General features: G+C 45.6%; 1 protein-coding gene across 1 annotated transcript in view; it reads left to right on the top strand.

The window, feature by feature from the left end:
• GRXCR1 (glutaredoxin and cysteine rich domain containing 1) overlaps positions 1-999 on the top strand; it is a 97,350-nt gene extending 96,351 nt beyond the window's left edge. The window contains exon 5 of the mRNA XM_075578633.1: positions 746-999. Coding sequence (XP_075434748.1) covers positions 746-925 — 180 coding nt within the window. The 3' untranslated portion in view covers positions 926-999. The remainder of the gene's footprint in view (positions 1-745) is intronic.
• Positions 1,000-21,369: the final 20,370 nt, after the last annotated feature.

Raw genomic sequence — 21,369 nt, 5'->3', positions numbered from 1 at the left:
GTTAAATAGCATGAAGGATTCCAATGCTAGATTGACTAGGTGGTTATGGCCCTCCAACCCTTCTCATTTGAGATTCAGCATAGGCCGGGAAAAGAGAACGCAAATGCTGACTTCTTTTCTAGAGCAGGGGTGGATGGTCGGGCTTCAGCCGTGCGTAGCCCCAGCCACACACTAACAGGGGAGGAATGTGACAGGGTAAATAAAAGCCACCAGTTATATGCCTGGAAAACCTATGTCTAGTCTGCAGTGCAGCACTGACTAGGTTAAACTTCAGCTGGGAACCTCAGGACAATTAGTTGGATCCCAGCTGCCTAATCAAGGTGTGTTAAAACCCAGGTTGTAGACACATGGAGATTGCTGTTGATGAGAGTGGAGTAAGCTGCTAAAGTGATTCCTGAAAACAAGGTCTGAGTAGCAAAGTAGTGAAACTGTGAACTGTCTGTCCCCTGCATAGAAAAAGGGTAGCTGCATATATATAAACTGTCTGCTAAAGAGAAACTGTTTTGTTCGGTTTGCTGAAGGAAAAGCCATTTTCGTTTGTTGCTGAAAAGAGCTATTTTTGTTTTGTGTGCTGTATATATTTCAAGGCAAAATAAAACAGCCTTGTCAAGAAACCCATGTGTGTAGTTGCATGTACCCTTCAATACCATGGTAGAATTTCTCCCAAAAATATTATACCATTTTTAAATGCAGCAGTTTAGTAATCCAAGGCCCTAATTGTCTTTTGTCTGTTTTCATTATACAGAGAGTGCAGCACCCACATGCTTGTGTCTCCTGTGGGGGGTTCGGCTTTCTTCCCTGTATCGTGTGCCATGGAAGCAAGATGTCAGTATTCCGGAACTGCTTCACAGACTCTTTTAAAGCCTTGAAGTGTACCGCCTGCAATGAAAATGGGTTACAGCGCTGTAAAAGCTGTGCAGGCTAAAGCAATCAAAAACAGTCCTTCCCTAAAACTCATTTTGCAATTCAGGATTTCTTATATACGTCTTTTTTTTTTATAGTGACATTTGCATTAATAAATATTAATTTATAAAAATGCATTTGTTTCTTAGTTTCTATGTTATATTTAAGACGTCTTAAAGATACCAATTGTATTACAGTACAAGCATTTAGCAAAAGTATTTGGGTGAAGAGGGAGGGGAAAAAAAGGGGGGGAATGGAAACAAAAAAACAAAGAAAGATAGTGGAGACAAATTGGTGAGACACTCACAATGTTAGAGCCTGTTAGTTGCTTTAAGGGTAATCCCTCCGTATCCTTATGTATGTGTAGCCCTGGTCTCCAGCAGCTCCTAGAGACCCCCCTCCTTTGGAGCAGCGCGGTCGCCGGTGTCGCCGGAGCCAGCGCCGGACCCGACGGCTGCTTCCTAAGGTGGGGGCCAGAGCAGGGAGCCGTGCGCTACCTCCGAGATGCGGCCGGTTGCCCGGGACGCGATCGGGCCATTGCTAAGGCCGCGGTCGTGTTGCTAGGGTCCCGGCGGCTCGCGGAGCAGGGCACCGCCATTGAGAAGTGCGTTGCACATGCGCAGGAGCCCAATAGCGCGGGAGGCCCCCAGATAGCTCGCGCATGCGCAGTGCAGGACTGTCAGCCCCCAGGGTGCCCAGGGGTAGAGCCACATGACACCAGGGAGCCAATAGGCTAGAGGATGACTCTGCAGGTGCAGATAGATACATTTCGCGGGCTTGGAGCACGCAGGGCAGTCAGACCCAGGAGCAGCCAAGGGAAGGAGGTAGGGTGCAGGAGTCAGTGACTCCATGTATTGGCCAACAGCCCCCAAGGCCCAAGATAGCTCTGAGTCGCCCAGTAGAGTAAGTGTTGCCAGGGACAGCCCTCAGGATATGGGCCCGGTCACTTCCGTTAGTTGGAGCTGGGGAGCAAAAGGGGAAGGAAGGGTGCAGGGAGCGAGTGAAGCTCTTGCACCGCGTAAGGTCCCCCAAATCCCAGGTAGGCCCCAACTCCCCACCAGGTTAGTGGGTAATTTATTAGGGACGGCCCTAGGTAGGGACGCCGCCCTTAGTGAGTGTGTGAGTGGTGTCTTGTCAGGGTCACGGCTGTCAGTGCTGTGAGGTCTGACAAGAAGGCACAGTGGTTGTGCAGCAAGTTTGCTGTACGCACCCAACAGGTTGCATGCATTGCTGCAGGCGCTGGGAGTATTAGTTAGAGTCAGGACTGGGAAGCGGTAGGGGAGCGGAGCAGGCTATTAACCCCTTAGGTCCCAGAGAGGTCCTCACTCCCCAGTTTGTGGTGCTACAGGGACAGGCCCTAGGTTAGGGATCCTGTCACAGTAGCACTAGCGTTAGATAGGGACACAGCGGACACTGCGTTTCCCGTGAAGAGGTTCGGGCTCAGTTGGGGCCCACAGAGACTATCTCTAGGGTGGGATCGTCCCTGGGGTCCACGTGCAAAGAACCAGATTGGGATCAGATGGAATCACAGAGCGACAGATCCTTTGCGAAGCCGTTGCTGATCCGAGCACTGGAGTGCTCGGGCAGGTACTATAAAGCCACAAGTGCACCCACTGGCCATTAGCTTTAATAGTGACTGCGCAGTCACCCATATTCTCTCTCTCTGCAAGAGTGCGGGACATTGGGTGGGGATCCTATGGACACGGGGTGGGATCATCCGGTGTTGGAGAAGTGTCCTCTAGAGAGGGACACCCGTTATTCTATGTTGACAGTATTTGTGTTGTATGCTGTTTTCCAAGTAAAGGTATTAGTTATCATACATTACGGTGTGTTATTGTATGTGTCCTGCGAGGAACAATTCCTGCTCTGCTAGGAACCATCGCAGGTGGAGGCGCTGCACCGAGTACAGGGTTACTCATAATATAATTGCCCCAGGTTCCCCGTGGCGGAAGCTCAGCCCTCCTGTGAGCCTACAGGTAAAGCACCACACCTGGTAACACTGTATGTTCTCCGCACCCACACTATATATGCGATTGGGTGGGGTGGAATACCCGTTACATTTGGAGAAGCTGCTGAGAGATACCTGGGGTGCCCTGTTTCAGTTTTTTCCAAATTGTCCAATTCCTATTTTTTTCCCCATGTTTGTAAAGTCCGGACACGAGGTCCTTGCCTGGGCTTTGAGGAGATATCTGAAACCTGGCCAGGTGGTGGCGGTAGGAGGCCTTCCCGCAACTATAACCACGGATAAGGTCAGGGAGTATATGTGCAAAATTCCTGGGTGGCCGTACGCATGTGTCTTAGGTGAAGAACAAGATCCCACGTCCGCATGGAAAACATACTTTTTGTGGCAACCCACAGTGCGGATATACACTGGCGACACACTTTATTCGAGCTCGGCTAGTCCCACGAATTCGGGTATACCCGGGTGTATTGAGGTTTGTGACTGTTTTCTGCCCGAGTGCATTGAGGTATTTTCCAAGCAGGGATTGAAGCATTTTATTCCCGCTGGCTGCAATACTGCACAGTATATATATATATATACTGCATTACAATTCATGAATTTATGCCATCTGGTAGACACGCGAAGCATTGCAGCCTATTAAATCCTAATCATTATCATTTAACAGATCAGCCACCCGTCAGCCAGGCATGAACCCAGGCTGGGAAGGCAAACGCTACGGGGCTTGTCAGAGGTGAGGAGCGGCGCATTCCAGGTATCTGCCAGGTACATACTGGGTATTTGCTCGAATAAAGTGTGTCGGTGCAGTATGCCTGGCAGAGGCACCGTCCGCACTGTTTATGCCCGGGGCTCTGCCTGAGGGGTACCCCCGAGTCTACGCAGACTCACCCAAATGGCGTTTCCCGCCCAAGCAGGAGAGCGCACGTGCTGCTGACTGCAAGCCTGCACTAAATTGTGTCGAAGAAACTTGCCCGGGATTGGCGGGAAAACCTAAGCCCCACCCCCGTCAACTGAGTGACGCCGTGCAGAGCCAGAATCCCTCCTTGAAAGAGTGTGCTGCCCCTCCTTCATATTCCACCAGGGGGAGCAAGCATTGTGATCTTAAACCATACGTTGAGGCAGTAATAGACTCTTTTTTTTCTGAGGATGAGATAGAGAGCGCCCCTCCTCTAGAATCCTCCAGGGGGAGAGGGCGTCTTGAACAGCTATCAGCCACGGTTGTTCACCCTATGGGACGTAACGGATGCAGTATACCACACCCTCCGTGGTATGGCGAGTGGCGAATAAAAGGAATGAACACAATCGCTTTGGTGTGTCCCTGCTTACAAAATTACTTGAATATGCCTGCTGGTGCTAAATTGCACCCCCTTGCTTTACCAACCGGGGTTGTTTAGCTGGAGGTGGAAGGGATGCCGTGTCTTAAATGTCCGTGTGCCGACTGTGATTTCCCAGGTTGTGAATAGACCTGGGGACCCCGGTGTGGTGACTGTGGGGTACAGTTCCTGTGTCCCGAGTTGCCACAGTCTACAGAACAATCAGAGGAAGAGGAGGATGAGCACACTGATGCAGAAACAGATTATCCTTCCTCTGAAGGCGAGATAGACTGTCAGGGAATACACCCTAACGTGTATGTGCCCTGGCGCGCGTCAGGAGTAGATGCCCTTGCATTCATGTGCCCCTGCCTGCAAGAAGCCCATGTCCGAGGGCCGTCCTATCTCAGTTGCCGCTAGACTTCAGGACAATCGAGGTTGGCGGAGAACTGGGTATGCAGTGTTTTAGCCCCACTTGTGACTGTTCTCGAGAGGCATTGGCGTGGGAGCCCAATGTGACTGTTGCGGTGCCCGGTTCTAGAAGCCTATTATACTCCAGCCAGCTACAGAGCCAGCCGAGGCCGAAGAGGAGGAGTCTGACCTCTCCACGCAAGTAAGTTACACTACTAATCAGTCTGTCCTAATTACAGAGGCAGCAGGGGACCCGTGTGTCCAAAACCCTGTTGCAGAAACAGTTCCAGACCCTCTCAAAGGGGACGTCCTAGTGGTAGAGCAGGAACCATAGAGCCCAGACCAACAGATCCCGAAATCACAGGGTAAGGTGCCTATACCCCCACCTTCTTTTAGTGATTCCAGCGACCAACAACCAGCTGTGGTGATGCGCCAGCCGGTGGACCACACCAGTGAAGCTGGAGATAAAGAATCACCTACCTCAGTTGCAGTGGATCCTGATATGGGCCCGTGTGCCCTACAACGGCCAGTCCGGACTACTCCAATGGTACCATCGGTCCTAGGCTGGGGACCAGTACCTAACGAAGTCAAGGGTGAGTTGACTGCCCCAGGGGTGTTGGGTGTGAGCCTCCAGGTAACCGCGGAGCACGATAGCTCCTTAAGTATGGCCACCAGGGCGAATGGCTCCACTCTGCATCGCGTCCTGGCGGAGGTGTCTCCCTTAGAAGATAGCTGTCCAGTGGTGCGAGTGGACCAGTACCTATCGCCTATCGTCCAGGTGAAGAGAACAGTCAGTCCCATCGTGGTGTCCAGTGAAGCACAGATGGTACCTGACAGAGTTCCAAAGGAAGAGGAACCCATCGCACGCCAGCGGAGTGGTGAGGGACCTACTTACTGCCCACAGGTTCCGGTGGAGGTGGCCGTGAAAAAGGCCCCAACTAAAGTTCATGCTGATCCGCAGAATGTAGCTGGACATCCGTGTGTCACCATAACTGAACAGAGCGTGAGCTCGTGCTCTCTGACCCAAATGGTCCCAGGACTGGGATCCCACGCTTCCGAGTTTCCAGCAAGTAAGTGGACTGCCCCAGAAGTGCAGGAGACACATCCCGAGACAGCCGAGGTGGGAACTGACAGCGTCCCCGAGGACCTGTTGGCCACCGTGAATCACTGCAGTGGTAAGGTATCTACCCTTTACCCCCTGCCAGGTGAAACAGACTTTGAGGAAAGAGACATTGTCCGCTTCCCAATGGAAGCCACGCAAGTGTGTAGGGACAAAGACTGTGTGGAGAAGGATTCAGGGAGAGTGGCCTCCATTAAGCCCAACAAGGAGCGCTCCATTCACCATGTAGTGGACCGCGGGAAAGGTCCTGGTCTCCTGCCTACCGCATCCCTGCCGCAGATGGCCGGGTAAAGGCCTGGTTAAGAGACATTGTGCTATTCCTTCCACCAGGGGGAGGAAGTAGTATGGAACCAGTGACTGATACCCCAGAGCGTACTCTCCAAGAGATTTTTCTGGGGGAGGCTCACGGACGCAAAAGTGAGTTACGCCTACATGATCAGTTAGGGGCACCCCACAAATGGTCTCAGCTAGTCTCGGGTATAGTATGTGAATTGTCCGGGATGGGAAGGGAGCGAAGATAGCAGGGATACACCATGAAAAATAAATGCATACAATAGTGTAATAAGTTCTTTTCAATCTGGATAAAACATGTATGTCTTGGCTCTATAGCAATGCCTACTTACAGCAGGTCAAAAGGTAAAAAGCATTGATCTACACAGCAGGTAGAAAGGTGTCAGGATCTTCAGGAACAACAGCCCAGGTTTACAGCATAAGAAATCAGCACCTCAGCTCAGACGTCAGTAGATGTGAGTGGATCAGAGACATGCAAAAGAAAGGCAGACCATAGTGTCGATCGTGCATAAAATTTATATAAACAAACAACAAATTTTAGGAATTGTACTCACATTGTGTACATAATCATAGTTCACATAAGGCTTTACTTGAGGCAAATGGAGTGCTGGTTCAGTGTGGAGCAGCTCACCGGGGATCGTCTCCTTAGACTCACAACAGACCAGGTGGGAGATGGCGTCTGACGTCACATCCGCTGTTGGGGTGACGGCATCCGGTCTTGGAGGCAAACGGTGGGGGAACTCAGCAACTCTGAAGCCTTCAGTAGAAAGAGCAGCTGCAGCAATGAAAGTGGCTCTACGCGTTTCGTCGTACTAGACAACTTCCTCAGGAGCAATGAATAATTCTCAAATGAGTTGTGGGTTTATATATACTAAACAATTGAACAAATAAGCAATTAACCAATTTAATATAACAATTATATAATTGAAAATTTAAAAGATACACTGGTTCTCCAATAAATAGGTACATAACTCAGTGTTCAAAAAACGGCGCAGTGTTAATACAAATAGGCATTTAAAACAACATCTAAGTAAATAAAATATCTAAGTAAATAGAATTCAGGATCTAATCATGATAATATTCTAGGTGTTTATAGGGAGCCATAACTAATTGGTTCTTATGTACTCACAGAGCAAAAACGAGGGAGAGAGAGGGGAGAAGAATATAAGAGTGAATTAGTAACATATTAGTAACATATTAAGATTGATTAAAATATACACTTATATGTATCAAAAGTAATAAAAATATAAATATACATAAAATATATATAAATATAAAAAAACCTTTGTTCATTTAGTAAGTGACCCAATATTGATAATAAAAGGCACCTGACATATAGCTAATGTCAGTGGGAGAGGTCGCAGAAAGGATATACAGAGATAAGGGGCCCGAGCAGACCGTGCATTAGATAAGAAATGGGATAATCTCAAATTCTGCATTAAGCCCATTTGGCATTAATGTTTTTAATTTGTGTATCCAATACATCTCACGTCTGCTCAGATCTCTGCTGCGACCCCTCCAGTGTTGTCGCACATGCTCAATGGCAGTGAATTTTAGTCCTTTAGTATTGGAATTGTGGTACTTAGCAAAATGTTTGGACACACTATGCGTTAGTATGCTTCTCCTAATATTGCTGAGGTGTTCTACAATACGTGTTCTGATGGCTCTTTTAGTTTTTCCCACGTATTGTAGTCCACAGGGGCATTCTAATAGGTATATGACATAGTCACTATAACAATTCATATATTGCTTTATTTTAAAGTGTTCTTTGGTTACATTACACATAAAGTTCTTTTTGTCTGTCTGTTTATGTTCACATGCCTTGCACATTGTGCAACCAAAGAAGCCCTCCAGATTCTGAAGCCATCCTTTATTTGTTGTTTCTATCTTTTTTAGGGCACTTGGAGCGACAATACTCTTCAGATTTTGTGCTTTTTTAAAAATTATTTTTGGGTTCTCTGGGAGTGTGCTATTTAAAATTGGGTCACTCTTTAAAACATGCCAATGTTTTCGAATAATTTTACCAATATTGCTGGCATCTTTATTGTAAGTTGTCAGAAAAGCTGTGTCAAATACATTGTTTTTTACTAATGGTGTTATTTCTTTTTTAGGTTCCAATAAATCTTTTCTATCCAGGTTTTTCGCTTTATTGAACGCAGTGTCTAAAATTTCTTTCTTATAGTTCTTTTGTTTAAAGCGTGACTCCAAAGTTTTGCACTGTTCTTCAAATACAGTTTCTTCCGTGCAATTCCTACGCATTCTTCTAAATTGGCTATAGGGGACATTATCCATCCACTGGTGATGATGGCAACTTGAACGCAAAATATAATTGTTGCTGTCAACATTTTTAAAAAACGATTTGGTTTTGAGAAGACCCTCTTCAATATATATCACCAGATCTAAATAATTGATCGAAGACTTACTTGAAGTCGAGGTGAATTGTAAATTCATGGTATTGTTATTCAGACCTGCTATATAGTCGTCTAGGTCTGTTTGGTCACCCTGCCAAATTAATATAATGTCGTCAATGTAGCGCCGCCATAGGACAACACCCTCCCCCAGCATGCCATTGGGCCAGATGTTTTGGTCCTCCCAAAAACCCATGAATAGGTTTGCATAGCTGGGGGCGAATTTCGTTCCCATGGCGGTGCCACATTTCTGTAAATAAAAGGTGTCTTCAAACAGAAAAAAGTTTTTTTCCAAAATAAAAGCTATAGTTTCCAGAATAAAGTCTGTCTGAGATATATGCAATTCTGGATCTTTTTCTAGGAAGTATTTTACAGCTTCACAGCCCAAAGAGTGTCTAATGGATGTGTATAACGAAGACACATCTATAGTGGCTAGGATGTAGTCCTCTCTCCAAACTATTTTGTCTAATATCTGTAATATTTCTGTTGTGTCTTTTAAATAAGATTTAAGATGTTTGACATAATCTTGCAAAAATGAGTCTATGTAGGCAGATAGATTTGAGGTGAGGGAGTTTATTCCGGAGATGATTGGTCTTCCCGGGGGATTTATAAGACTCTTGTGAATTTTAGGAAGTAAATAAAAGATGGGAATCTGTGATGTTTCATTAAATAAAAATTTGAACTCCGGGTCTGATAGAATCCCTGAGTCTTTCCCCTTATCTAACAATAATTTCAATTCAGTAGTGAATGTTTTTAATGGATTTCTCTTCAGAATTTCATAAGTTAGAGGGTCTCCCAACAGACGATGAGCTTCTTTCAGATAATCTTCCCTATTCATAATAACAACTCCCCCACCTTTATCAGCTTGTTTTATAATAATATCTGGGTTTTCTGTTATCTCATCTAGTGCTATTTTTTCTTCTTTTGTTATATTACTCCTAATTTTGGATTTGGTGGTTTTTGTCAAATTTTCAAAATCTTTAGTAATTAGGTTATAGAAGACTTCTAAATAATTCCCCTTATAATAAGTTGGATAAAATGTAGACTTGTTTCTTAGGTTGGAGTGCTTAAATTTTTCTGGTTCTTTAATAACTGGCGGATTTAAATTTGATTGTCTTGAGACAGCATTTTTACTTAAAAAGAACCTGTTCACAGTTAGCTTTCTGAGGTATTTGTTGGCGTCTAAAAAGAGCTCAAAATTATTTGGCCCTGTGGTCGGCGCAAAGGATAATCCTTTTGAAATTAAATTTTTTTGTGGTACAGAAAGTGTAATTGAACTTAAGTTAAAAATGCTACTATTTTCTTTAGAGTTACTACATTTCACTCTTTCTTTTTTCTTTCTTCTCCCCCGTTTGCCTCTTTGTTTAATTCCCCTTTGGGCTGAGAGAGTCTGTCTTCGATCTCCTGAAGTGGGGCAAAGGAGTTTGGTATTTCCCAAACTTTGAGAGGATCTTCTAATTCTAAAAAATCACTTGATCCTGCTGCTTCAATGGGGGAACGTGATCTTCTAGTTTGGTGCTTTCTTCTAGATTGACTTCTATCTCTCTCTTTTCTCCTTTCCTCTCTTTCTCTTCTTAGTTCTCTTTCTCTTTTTAATTCTTTTTCTTTGAGATATTCTCTATCCCTTGTCTCTCTATCTCTTAGTTCTCTCTCTTTAAGTTCACTCTTAATATCTTTTGATCTTTGATGTTCTCTTTCTCTTTGAGTTTCTCTCTCTCTATATGATTTCTCTCTTTGTTCTTTTTCTCTTAGTATTTCTCTCTCTCTATTTCTCTCCCTCTCTCTCAAACGTTCTCTCTCTCTATCTCTCTCCCTCTCTATTCTCTGTTCCCTCTCTCTCTCATGGGCTCTGTTTCTCTGATATTCCTGTTCTCTGTAATAATCCTTATCATTAGCACTTTTTGTATCTGTATTAGATGCATATGGTCTAAATGAAGTATTTGATATAGTATATGTATTATCAGGTCTAGAGTCTCTATTTCCTTTCCATTGTGGATTAGGTCTATGATGAATATTAGTATTGGTATTATCTTTTTTATTAGCAGTATTGGTAGAATAAAGTTTATTTTGATCAGAAACTCTAAAATAATGGTCTCTTTTATAAATGTCTGGTAGGTAATTCCCTTTCTTTTTTTTCCATTCTCTTTGTTCTCCTTTCTGGTAATCTATTTCATCTCTTGTAAATTTAGTAGATTTATTAGATTAAAGATCATTTTTTAATTTGTCTATTTTCTTCTTCAGCTCACGATCTTTTATCTTAAATTCTGCCGTGTCTTCTAAGTGTGCTAATTTTTCTTCTATGATAGTGACTTCTTGATCAATTATTTTTAGCTTTTTCTTATGTTGATTGATTAAGGATTCCATTAGCTTAAAAGAGCATTTGTCTATAATGGCATACCAGTTTTTGACAAACTCTTCATCATCTAAATTAGAAGATGGATTTTTTGAAATTCTCAAGCCTCTAGGAATCCTATTGCAGTCAACATACTTATTAAGAAAACTTAAATCAAGCCATCTTCTGGTATCTTTAATTAACAGTTTATCCAGTTTGTGAATTGCCATGTACCCTGTTTTGTAATGTCGAAATGATGAGTTGTATTTTCTATGCACTGCATTTTGATTATATAAAAATTATGCCGTGTGATGTCGTTCCCCAAGCGGGGACGTTGGATTTTTCACCAGGGGGAGAGTGTAGCTCTGGTCTCCAGCAGCTCCTAGAGACCCCCCTCCTTTGGAGCAGCGTGGTCGCGGGTGCCGCCGGAGCCAGCGCCGGACCCGACGGCTGCTTTCAAAGGTGGGGGCCGGAGCAGGGAGTCGCGCGCTACCTCCGAGATGCGGCCGATTGCCGGGGACGCGATCGGGCTGTTGCTAAGGCCGCGGTCACGTTGCTAGGGTCCCGGCGGCTCGCGGAGCAGGGCGCCGCCATTGAGAAGTGCGTTGCGCATGCGCAGGAGCCCAATAGCGCGGGAGGCCCCCAGATAGCTCGCGTATGCGCAGTGCAGGATTGTCAGCCCCCAGGGTGCCCAGGGGTAGAGCCACATGACACCAGGGAGCCAATAGGGCTAGAGGATGACTCTGCAGGTGCAGATAGATACATTTTGTGGGCTTGGAGCACGCAGGGCAGTCAGACCCAGGAGCAGCCAAGGGAAGGAGGTAGGGTGCAGGAGTCAGTGACTCCATGCACTAGGCCTGCAGCCCCCAAGGCCCAAGATAGCTCTGAGTCGCCCAGTAGAGTAAGTGTTGCCAGGGACAGCCCTCAGGATAGGGGCCCTGTCACTTACGTTAGTTGGAGCTGGGGAGCAGAAGGGGAAGGAAGGGTGCATGGAGCGAGTGAAGCTCTTGCACCGCGTAAGGTCCCCCAAATCCCAGGTAGGCCCCAAATCCCCACCAGGTTAGTGGGTAATTTATTAGGGACGGCCTTAGGTAGGGACGCTGCCCTTAGTGAGTGTGTGAGTGCTGTCTTGTCAGGGTCCCGGCTGTCAGTGCTGTGAGGTCTGACAAGAAGGCACAGTGGTTGTGCAGCAAGTTTGCTGTACGCACCCAGCAGGTTGCAGGCGTTGCTGCAGGCGCTGGGAGTATTAGTTAGAGTCAGGACTGGGAAGCGGTAGGGGAGCGGAGCAGGCTATTAACCCCTGAGGCCCCAGAGAGGTCCTCACTCCCCAGTTTTTGGTGCTACAGGGACAGGCCCTAGGTTAGGGATCCTGTCACAGTAGCGCTAGAGTTAGATAGGGACACAGCGGACGCTGCATTTCCCGTGAAGAGGTTCGGGCTCAGTCGGGGTCCACAGAGACTATCTCCAGGGTGGGATCGTCCCTGGGGTCCGCGTGCAAGGAACCAGCTTGGGATCAGACGGAATCACCGAGCGACAGATCCTTTGCGAAGCCGTTGCTGATCCGAGCACTGGAGTGCTCGGGCAGGTACTATAAAGCCACAAGTGCACCAACTGGCCATTAGCTTTAATAGTGACTGCGCAGTCACCCATATTCTCTCTCTCTGCAAGAGTGTGGGACATTGGGTGGGGATCCTATGGACACGGGGTGGGATCATCCGGTGTTGGGGAAGCGTCCTGCGTGACGCCGTAGTCAGTGTCGCCTCTAGAGAGGGACACCTGTTATTCTATGTTGACAGTATTTGTGTTGTATGCTATTTTCCAAGTAAAGGTATTAGTTATCATACACTGGCGACACACTTTATTCGAGCTCGGCTAGTCCCACGAATTCGGGTATACCCGGGTGTATTGAGGTTTGTGACTATTTTCTGCCTGAGTGCATTGGGTTATTTTCCAGGCAGGGATTGAAGCATTTTATTCCCGCTGGCTGCAATACTGCACAGTATATATATATATATACTGCATTACAATTCATGAATTTATGCCATCTGGTAGACACGCGAAGCATTGCAGCCTATTAAATCCTAATCATTATCATTTAACAGATCAGCCGCCCGTCAGCCAGGCATGAACCCAGGCTGGGAAGGCAAACGCAATGGGGCTTGTCAGAGGTGAGGAGCGGCGCAATCCAGGTATCTGCCAGGTACATACTGGGTATTTGCTCGAATAAAGTGTGTCGGTGCAGTACATTACGGTGTGTAAGGAACCATCGCAGGTGGAGGCGCTGCACCGAGTACAGGGTTACTCATAATATAATTGCCCCAGGTTCCCCGTGGCAGAAGCTCAGCCCTCCTGTGAGCCTACAGGTAAAGCACCACACCTGGTAACACTGTATGTTCTCCGCATCCACACTATATATGCGATTGGGTGGGGTGGAATACCCATTACATATGTTTTAGTAGCAGTGGTGGCTTTACGTACAAGATAAATAAGCTACAGTTTAGGGCCTCGCAATTTGAGGGGTCTTCAAATACTAAGATTTTTCCTCCCCTATACCTATAAATACAGATAATATTTTTGGAGGACCATGTAAATCCAGATGCTGATGATAACCTTATTGGAGAAATAAATCTGTTCCATCTCTATTTCAAGAAAAATTATCCAGATAAAGAACATCTTTGTCATCAAGACATATCAAGACCTGTATAATATCATCATCCATGATAAGATTCACTTAGATTTCCTCAATACTGAAGCAATATTGCGTCTATTTTTTACATTGGTTATCATCAATCGCTCAGGAGTCTTTTTTGGTCTTTTTCAAGGATTAAAAGGATAAAAAATGAGCTATGAACGACCATGAGGCAAGAAAAGATTTCCATATGTAGCATTTTGTGCATAGAATGCGATACGCTTTGTAGCTTACCATTTGATGATATAATTCATACATTTGCTGTCCAAAAATCAGTCTTTTATTTTTACATTTATAATCAAATTATAAATTAGAAAATTATCTGTCATTAAAAAGTCTGCCCATGTAATTATTCAAAAAAATCTTTAATTTCTATTTATTACTCTTTCTACAATATTTAAAAACATTTTTTATAGGTGCTTCGTCTTTATCATAGTTTAGTGCCTCGCAATGTCTTAATCTGCCACTGTTCAGTAGCTTCACACAATTTTAGGTCTCAGCAACTACAGTATATAGGAGATAAAACCTACAATAGATCTTATACAATAGTACAATAGATCTTATATATCATTCAAAAATACCTCATGAAATGCGCATATTCTGTTATTGGTTGGACAACGGGCACTTAAAATGAACAGTTTGTGAGTGATTTTTCTGTATTTTAAATTTGTATAAATAAATAGTATTTCCCTATTTAATAGCAAGTTCGAGAGCAAAAGAGTCCAGCTTCAGTGCTTCAAAAGTGTCACGCTGTGCTCACCACAAATGAGTCGGGACCACGGTGCTGAGGTGGGAATGGATATTACGCCACCCACAGCCACGAGGGAACGTCTTGAGTGTAGAATTGTCTGCAAATCCGGGCAGGGGCAGGAGAGGTATGGGTAGTAGAAGGTACTTTAGCCAAGTCGGGGGTTAGAGAGTGGAACGTAGTCGTATTACCGTATACCAAGGTCGAGTGCGGAGAGAGCGGAGTAGTCGTATTGCCGTAAGCCAAGGTTGGGTGCCAGAGGTTCGGAGTAGTCGAGGAGGAAACCGGTTCGTTACAAAGGGTCAGGACTGAAAGACAAGACAGGACTAGGGAGGCAGAGAGTGATGAGAACAGCAACAGGTTCTATGCTCAGCCGAAGTGCCCGTGGCACTGCTGAGCATATGTAGGTGCAAGGGTCCAATAGCAGAGCAGCAGTGTGGAGGTGTGTACTGTATCAGCGTGAGGCTGTGATAGGAGGCAGATTCCAGGTGAGCTCCCCGGGGTTGAGTTTGAGGGCAGAGTTAGCAACTGTGCGCACCTGATTTGCGCGTGCCCGCCGTCCGGGACTTTGTGCCTTTAAGAGGCTGGAGCGGGTTTGCGCGCGCATGATAGAGGCGTGCCGAGTGCCGGGGGAGCGGCAGGACCCGCAGAGGCAGGAACGGGGGTGGAGGCAGTGCAGGGAGCCGATACAGGTGAGTGGGGAGCGTGCCGAGGGCGGCGTGGCTCCCCGAGCCTTACAAAAAGAAAAACAACCCTTTGCAATTATTCTCCAGGAAGACTGCAGTAGTAGCAGAGGCTAAACTGATTTTAAGAAGGATAATGAGGTCCAAAAGAAAAGGACACAATTGTAGCAATCAACAACGCAAGAAATCAAACAGGAAACTATAGCTCAAGCAGTGAAGAAGAGTACAGACATGTTTGGCATTTAAACAGAATGAGCAAAAGCAAAGACAAGATTACAAATCTAAACACAGGAAAAGATTACATCATGACAGTACACAAAATATATTATTGAACTGTCTTCATACTGTAGATATTCATAAGAAATATAAATGGAAGGAAGGAAGCGGTGGGTGTCCAGAGGAAATGATCTGGTGGAGATTAAAAAATTGAAAGTAGATAGGGGAATGATACCCGATGGAATATATATATATATATATATATATATATATATATATATATATATATATATATGTATATACAGTGCTCGACAAACCCGGTCGCCAACTCGCCAGCTGCGATCGGATATTGGCTCGTGGCCAGTAGCTTTTCCTCTGCTCTGCAAAAACAAAATCCCCTGCTCGAAAAAAAAAATAAAACCCTCTGGCTGTGACGCGGCTTGGAGTTGCCAGGACTTCAAACCGCCCTTCCTTCTCTGCACGGGTAATGGGGGGGGGGGGGGTTGGGGGTGCGCGCGCGCGTGCATCTGCTACTCCTCCTCCTATATATCCTCCTGTATAATTGTGTCACCTCCTACTTACAAGACCTGCACTGATCCGGTCATGGAGAGGATTGTGGACAGATGCTTGAGGTGGGGGGGAATTTAATGCACTGTAATAAATATTTATATATACTCTACTGTTCTGGTGTTTCTCCCCCCTTCCTCCGGTACTCCCACTGCCCGCGCGGCTCGGGTGCTTCACCCCCCTCCCTCCGGTGCTCCCGCTGCCCGCGCGGCTCAGGTGCTTCACCCCCGCTCCCTCCGGTGCTGCCCGCGTGGGTCGGGTTTTTCACCCTCCGTTGCTCCCGCTGCCCTCGAGGCTCGGGTTTCACTCCCCCCTCCCTCCGGTGCTCCCGCTGCCCACGCGGCTCGGGTGTCACTCCCCCCTCCCTCCGGTGCTCCTGCTGCCCACGCGGCTCGGGTGTCACTCCCCCCTCCCTCCTGTGCTCCCGCTGCCCGCGCAGCTCGGGTGCTTCACCCCCCTCCCTCCGGTGCTCCTGCTGCCCGCGTGGGTTGGGTGTTTCACCCCCCTCCCTCCCTCCGGTGCTCCCGCTGCCTGCGCGGCTCGTGTGTCTCTCCCCCCCATCCCTCCGGTGACCGCGCGGCTCGTGTCTCTCCCCCTCCCTCTGGTGCCCACGCGGCTCGTGTCTCTCCCCCTCCCTCCGGTGACCGCGCGGCTCGGGTGTCTCTCTCCCCTCCCTCCGGTGCTCCAGCTGCCGTGTGTGTGTGTGTGTGTGTTATGGGAGAGAGAGAGAGAGAGAGGTATGGGAGAGAGAGAGGTATGGGAGAGAGAGAGAGAGAGAGAGAGAGGTATGGGAGAGAGAGAGAGAGAGAGAGGTATGGGAGAGAGAGAGAGGGGTATGGGAGAGAGAGAGAGAGTGTATGGGAATGAGAGAGTGTGTGTATGGGTATGAGAGAGTGTGTGTATGGGTATGAGAGAGTGTGTATGTGTGTGTGTGTGTGTATGAGAGAGAGAGAACGTGTAGGACACCAGAGGTACCCAGTCACCCCCCACCCAGTCAGTCAGTCATCCCCCCCACCCAGTCAGTCAAAAGTCAGTCACCCCCCCACCCAGTCAGTCCAAAGTCAGTCACCCCCCCACCCAGTCAGTCAAAAGTCAGTCATAGTCTGTCATCCCACCCCCTGCCCAGTCATCCCACTCAGTCAGACAGTCAGTAATCCCCACCAAGTCAGACATCCCATCACCCCACCCCCCCAATCACCCCACCCCCACAATCACCCTACCCCCACAATCACCCCACCCCCCAATCACCCCACCCCCCAATCAATCACCCCACCCCCCAATCAATCACCCCACCCAGTCACCCCACACCCCCAATCACCCCACCCAGTCACCCCACACCCCCAATCACCCCACCCAGTCACCCCATCCCCCCACAGTCACCCTCTCTCTGTCTCTCACCCTCCGTCTCTCTCACACTCTCTCCGTCTCTCTCACCCTCTCTCTCCGTCTCTCTCACCCTCTCTCTCCGTCTCTCTCACCCTCTCTCTTCGTCTCTCTCACCCTCTCTCTTCGTCTCTCTCACCTTCTCTCTCCGTCTCTCTCACCCTCTCTCTCCATCTCTCTCACCCTCTCTCTCCGTCTCTCTCACCCTCTCTCTCCGTCTCTCTCACCCTCTCTCTCCATCTCTCTCACCCTCTCTCTCTGTCTCACAATCTGGATCTGGATATCTTATTTACCCTGTATATCTTAACTGCCCTACACTACACCGAAATTACCTATTCTGCTTTCTTCCAGATCTGACTCAAGCTTCACACGGGAGACATCGGAACCCCCCCTAACCCAGAAGACAGGTAGGGAACACATCCCCTCCAATGTATAACATTGCGGGAATGAGGGTACCTGGACATTGACGGACTGCAGATCAGGTAAGATCCCAGGCGGGATTGCTGCTTTAAATATTGTGAAGTGGGGACGTCCAGACACTGGTTAAGGGGTTCAGGAAACTAGTCATTCACATCTGGCTTTTTTTTCTAGATTTGACATTTATACACAAGGACTAATTGTAGTATAATGTAATACAATAAATAAACTTATGTCAAAAACGAATGTTCTTACTAGGAATTTATTCAATTTATTTCATTTATGGTTTTTTTAAATGCGGGGCTGGGGGCGGGATTAGAGGTGGGGTTGGGGGCGGGACTAGGGGCGGGACTAAAGGCGGGGTTGGGGCGGGACTAGGTGGCGAGTAGATTTTTTGGTTCGGCGAGTAGATTTGTGGGTGATTTGTCAAGCACTGTATATATATATATATATATATATATATATATATATATATATATATATATATATATTGTGTGTCCAGAGGAAATGATCTGGTGGAGATTAAAATATTGAAAGTAGATAGGGGAGTGATACCTGATGGAATTTTCCATATTCAAAGAGGATAGACAATATGATGAGTTGTAGAGGTAACAGAGGAATTGTCCAGAAAGAAGCAACTGGAATTCGTGAAAAAATAAGCACAACAGAAACCCAGTCGCAAAATACATAATTAAGCCTGGAATTGACAAACTCTGTTCAAATGGAGTTAATATTGCACCCGGTAAAAGAACTAATGAGTGTTTCTACTGCAATGTTAAAACCTAACTCACTAATATTGCAGTCAAAATGTAACAGGTATGATATGAAAATTGCGATAACTACTATATAGTGTAATTAGCTCAACCAATAAATAGCAGTTCATTACTACTAAAGATGTAATTGCGGAGGGTATTTTAGCAATATGTGACAATTTCTTTATTTTATGAGATTGCGATACATTCCAAGTAATATTAATGAGAGTAGAAAGACTAAGAAATATGCCGAATATGTGTATATGCTACTGTATGTACATTATGTAATGAAGACACGACAGACATACTGTAGGTTGAACTGAATGGACATATCTTTTTTTTATATACTGTGTAACTATGTAAATATACTGTTTGTAGTTAGAAGTAGAACTAAGAAATACCTGCAACTTTGATGAGATTTTTTGTAAGAACTAAAATATCTATCTGTGTTTTAATTCTACAGTAGTTGATTTTTCAATTTACTAATGATAATTACAGTACAGTATATGCACATTGTCTAAAGCACATAAGAAAACCACAAATGCATTCAGTGGGAATAATGTCCTAAATAATTTAGACAGCAAAAGGAATTTGGAGTGCTTAGCTTGCAAAGCAATAAATAATTAAAGATGATAATCAAGTATGTTGCAATCCAGCAACAACTACATTGATCAAACAAATTTAGGAAAACATTTGAAAACTATCTCTAACAGGCAAAATGTGTAAATGTACACTGGTCCAATAAAAAACCTCTGAAAAGAAGCAACATTTACCATGGGGGGTAATCATGCCAGTTTAAAAAAAATCATGAAATTTGATACTGGAGATACTGTACACTCTGGATTCTACCCAATAGCCAAAAACATTCTGGCATACTGTACCATGAGGCAAAATAAGGCTAGGTCCCCGCTGCAGCCAGTGGAACACAGGACCGCTTGCGCGCCTCTCACCAGCCCCTTACCGCCTCTGTAGCTGGCCCCGGTGTCACCTCGCTTCCTGGCGCACTTGATACTGTGATGCATCAGCCAGCAGGGGATACAACTGGATTGTGTTCCTGTGCGCCGACGCGTCACGTGGTGTGCCAGGGAGCCAATCAGGTACTGCATGTAATGAAACCAGAGACATAACATAAAACACAGACAAAGCTCAGTGCACATCCAGAAAAACTTATATACGGTACAGTGCCTAAATATACATGTATAAATTTCTAATAAATAAAATGGTCTTTTAGTTTAACATTTTGGCCAAATTGTTGTAAGCCCTTGAGCCAAGCTTCACGGCAGACCACGTTTCAAGGGTCCCTACACTAATATAAATTCTTAATAACCTGTGCATTGCCAGGAAGAATGATTTATAATAAATCTGTCAATATGAGTTGCAAAAGTTCTAAGTCTGATTGAAGCTTTTATTAACCTGTACATTACCAGGAAAAGCACTCTGTAATAGATTTGTCACAATCACACTGCATGCAGGCAAGTTCCCCTGTATGTTTTATAACTGCATGTAATGTAAATACACTTTCGCTCCATGCAATTTGATTTGTCCTCTTTGAGAAATGTAACTCGTTCTCCCCAAATAAATGTAAACGGGAGATGAGCGTCTAACAAGATCGATTTTGAAAAAGTTCAGTCTTTGCTTGTATGTGGTCTGTCCTTTTGAAATATTTATTCGGTTTGAGTACTTGAAAAGCCATGAAACCTTAAGTCAGAATGGTTTGGTTACTGAAACATTATTTAATTGGAGTTAAGGCTTTACTCTTCAAGTTTAAATATTGAACATGAGTGTATAGTGTGCAAGATAACTTTTCATAGCCCCCATTCTTTGTTTTTTTTTTTTTTTTCAATTTCCTTGAACCGCTGCTTCCTTTTCATTGGGAGCCCCTGTCATGGCCACACCCCCCGGACTGTTTTGGCCATGCCCTCCGCACCTAAAAAAGCTGCCTTCAGACCCAGATCATGGTGAAGCACTGTGCACGTGCCGCCAGGACGCAAGGCGAGCGTGCAGTGGGGCCTTAGCCTAAGTGCTCATTGATGTTCCACTGGATTACAAATATCCCTAAAAAATTATAATTAAAATAATTGTGATCAAGAATAGACAGTAAACTTGTAGTTTTCCCGTATATTATAACACTGGGAGTTTATATTTCTTAGCAGGGCTTGAAAAAGATCACTGGTCTACTCGCCCGGGAACAGGGAAAAATTGATGCTGAAATTGGATCTGAAAGATAGCGGCTGTTGAAGAATTTCTTCAGGAGCAGAGCTGTCAATCAGCACACTGCTTATGAACTCACACAGTGCTACAGTATGCAAAGCATTGTGGGGCGTGGCATCTCCTTCTGGAGTAACTGTTTTTTCTTTATAGTGGAATAGTTAGTGTAAACCTGAGTGACAGAGAGCTGCCTTTATTTTGGGAAGGAGAGCAGTGGCTGACAGTTCCGCTCCTGAAAAGGCTTTTCAGCAGTTGCAGTTTTTATCATGTTGGCTCACATGGTAGATGAGGGAGCCAACTTTTTGGGGGGTATACTGTATAAGTGAAAGTGATGTGTGTTCTGCTGCAACACACCAGAGGGAGCTTTAATATCTACTACAGTACATCTGTAAATTAGAGATTATAACAATAATATCTGCATTGTTTCAATACAGTATGTAAACTGCAAGTAAAATACAACATAAACATCTGATCATATGTGAAAACTATTTGAAAGTAAATGTACTGTTGCGGCGCATCTTATTCTAACACATCGCCGGTTTTCCCCTGGCTTTTTGCTGGAATGCGACGCATTTCACTGGGAGCATGCCGCATTCATTTTGCGTTCTCAGCCACGACCCGTGGGTCATGCGCGGTTAACGCGCGGTTGATGTGTTTATTGAGAATGGTTCGGATTTAATAGGTTGCAATTCTTTGCGTGTCCGCCAGATGGCAGATATGCATGAATTGTAATGCACATGCGCTTCAGTAATGTGTCGACTTGCAGGTGTTTCGTTTAAAAAAGATACCACAGTGTGCTATTGTAACTTGGCCTTGAGACTGAAGGAAGAGGTTGCAAAAATGTATCAATTTAGGCTTTTCATATTAAATAAAGACAAAGACCAGTTTCTGTTACAGTATTCTCCAGAGAGCCGTCGCCATAAGTGTTCAAGTGCAGCCCGTTTTCCAAAAACCCGACAGAAGTTACGCGT

The sequence above is a fragment of the Ascaphus truei genome, chromosome 1 (genome assembly GCF_040206685.1).
Source record: "Ascaphus truei isolate aAscTru1 chromosome 1, aAscTru1.hap1, whole genome shotgun sequence".
Classification (NCBI taxonomy): Eukaryota; Metazoa; Chordata; class Amphibia; order Anura; family Ascaphidae; genus Ascaphus; species Ascaphus truei.
This window is presented reverse-complemented; position numbering and strand designations above follow the sequence as displayed.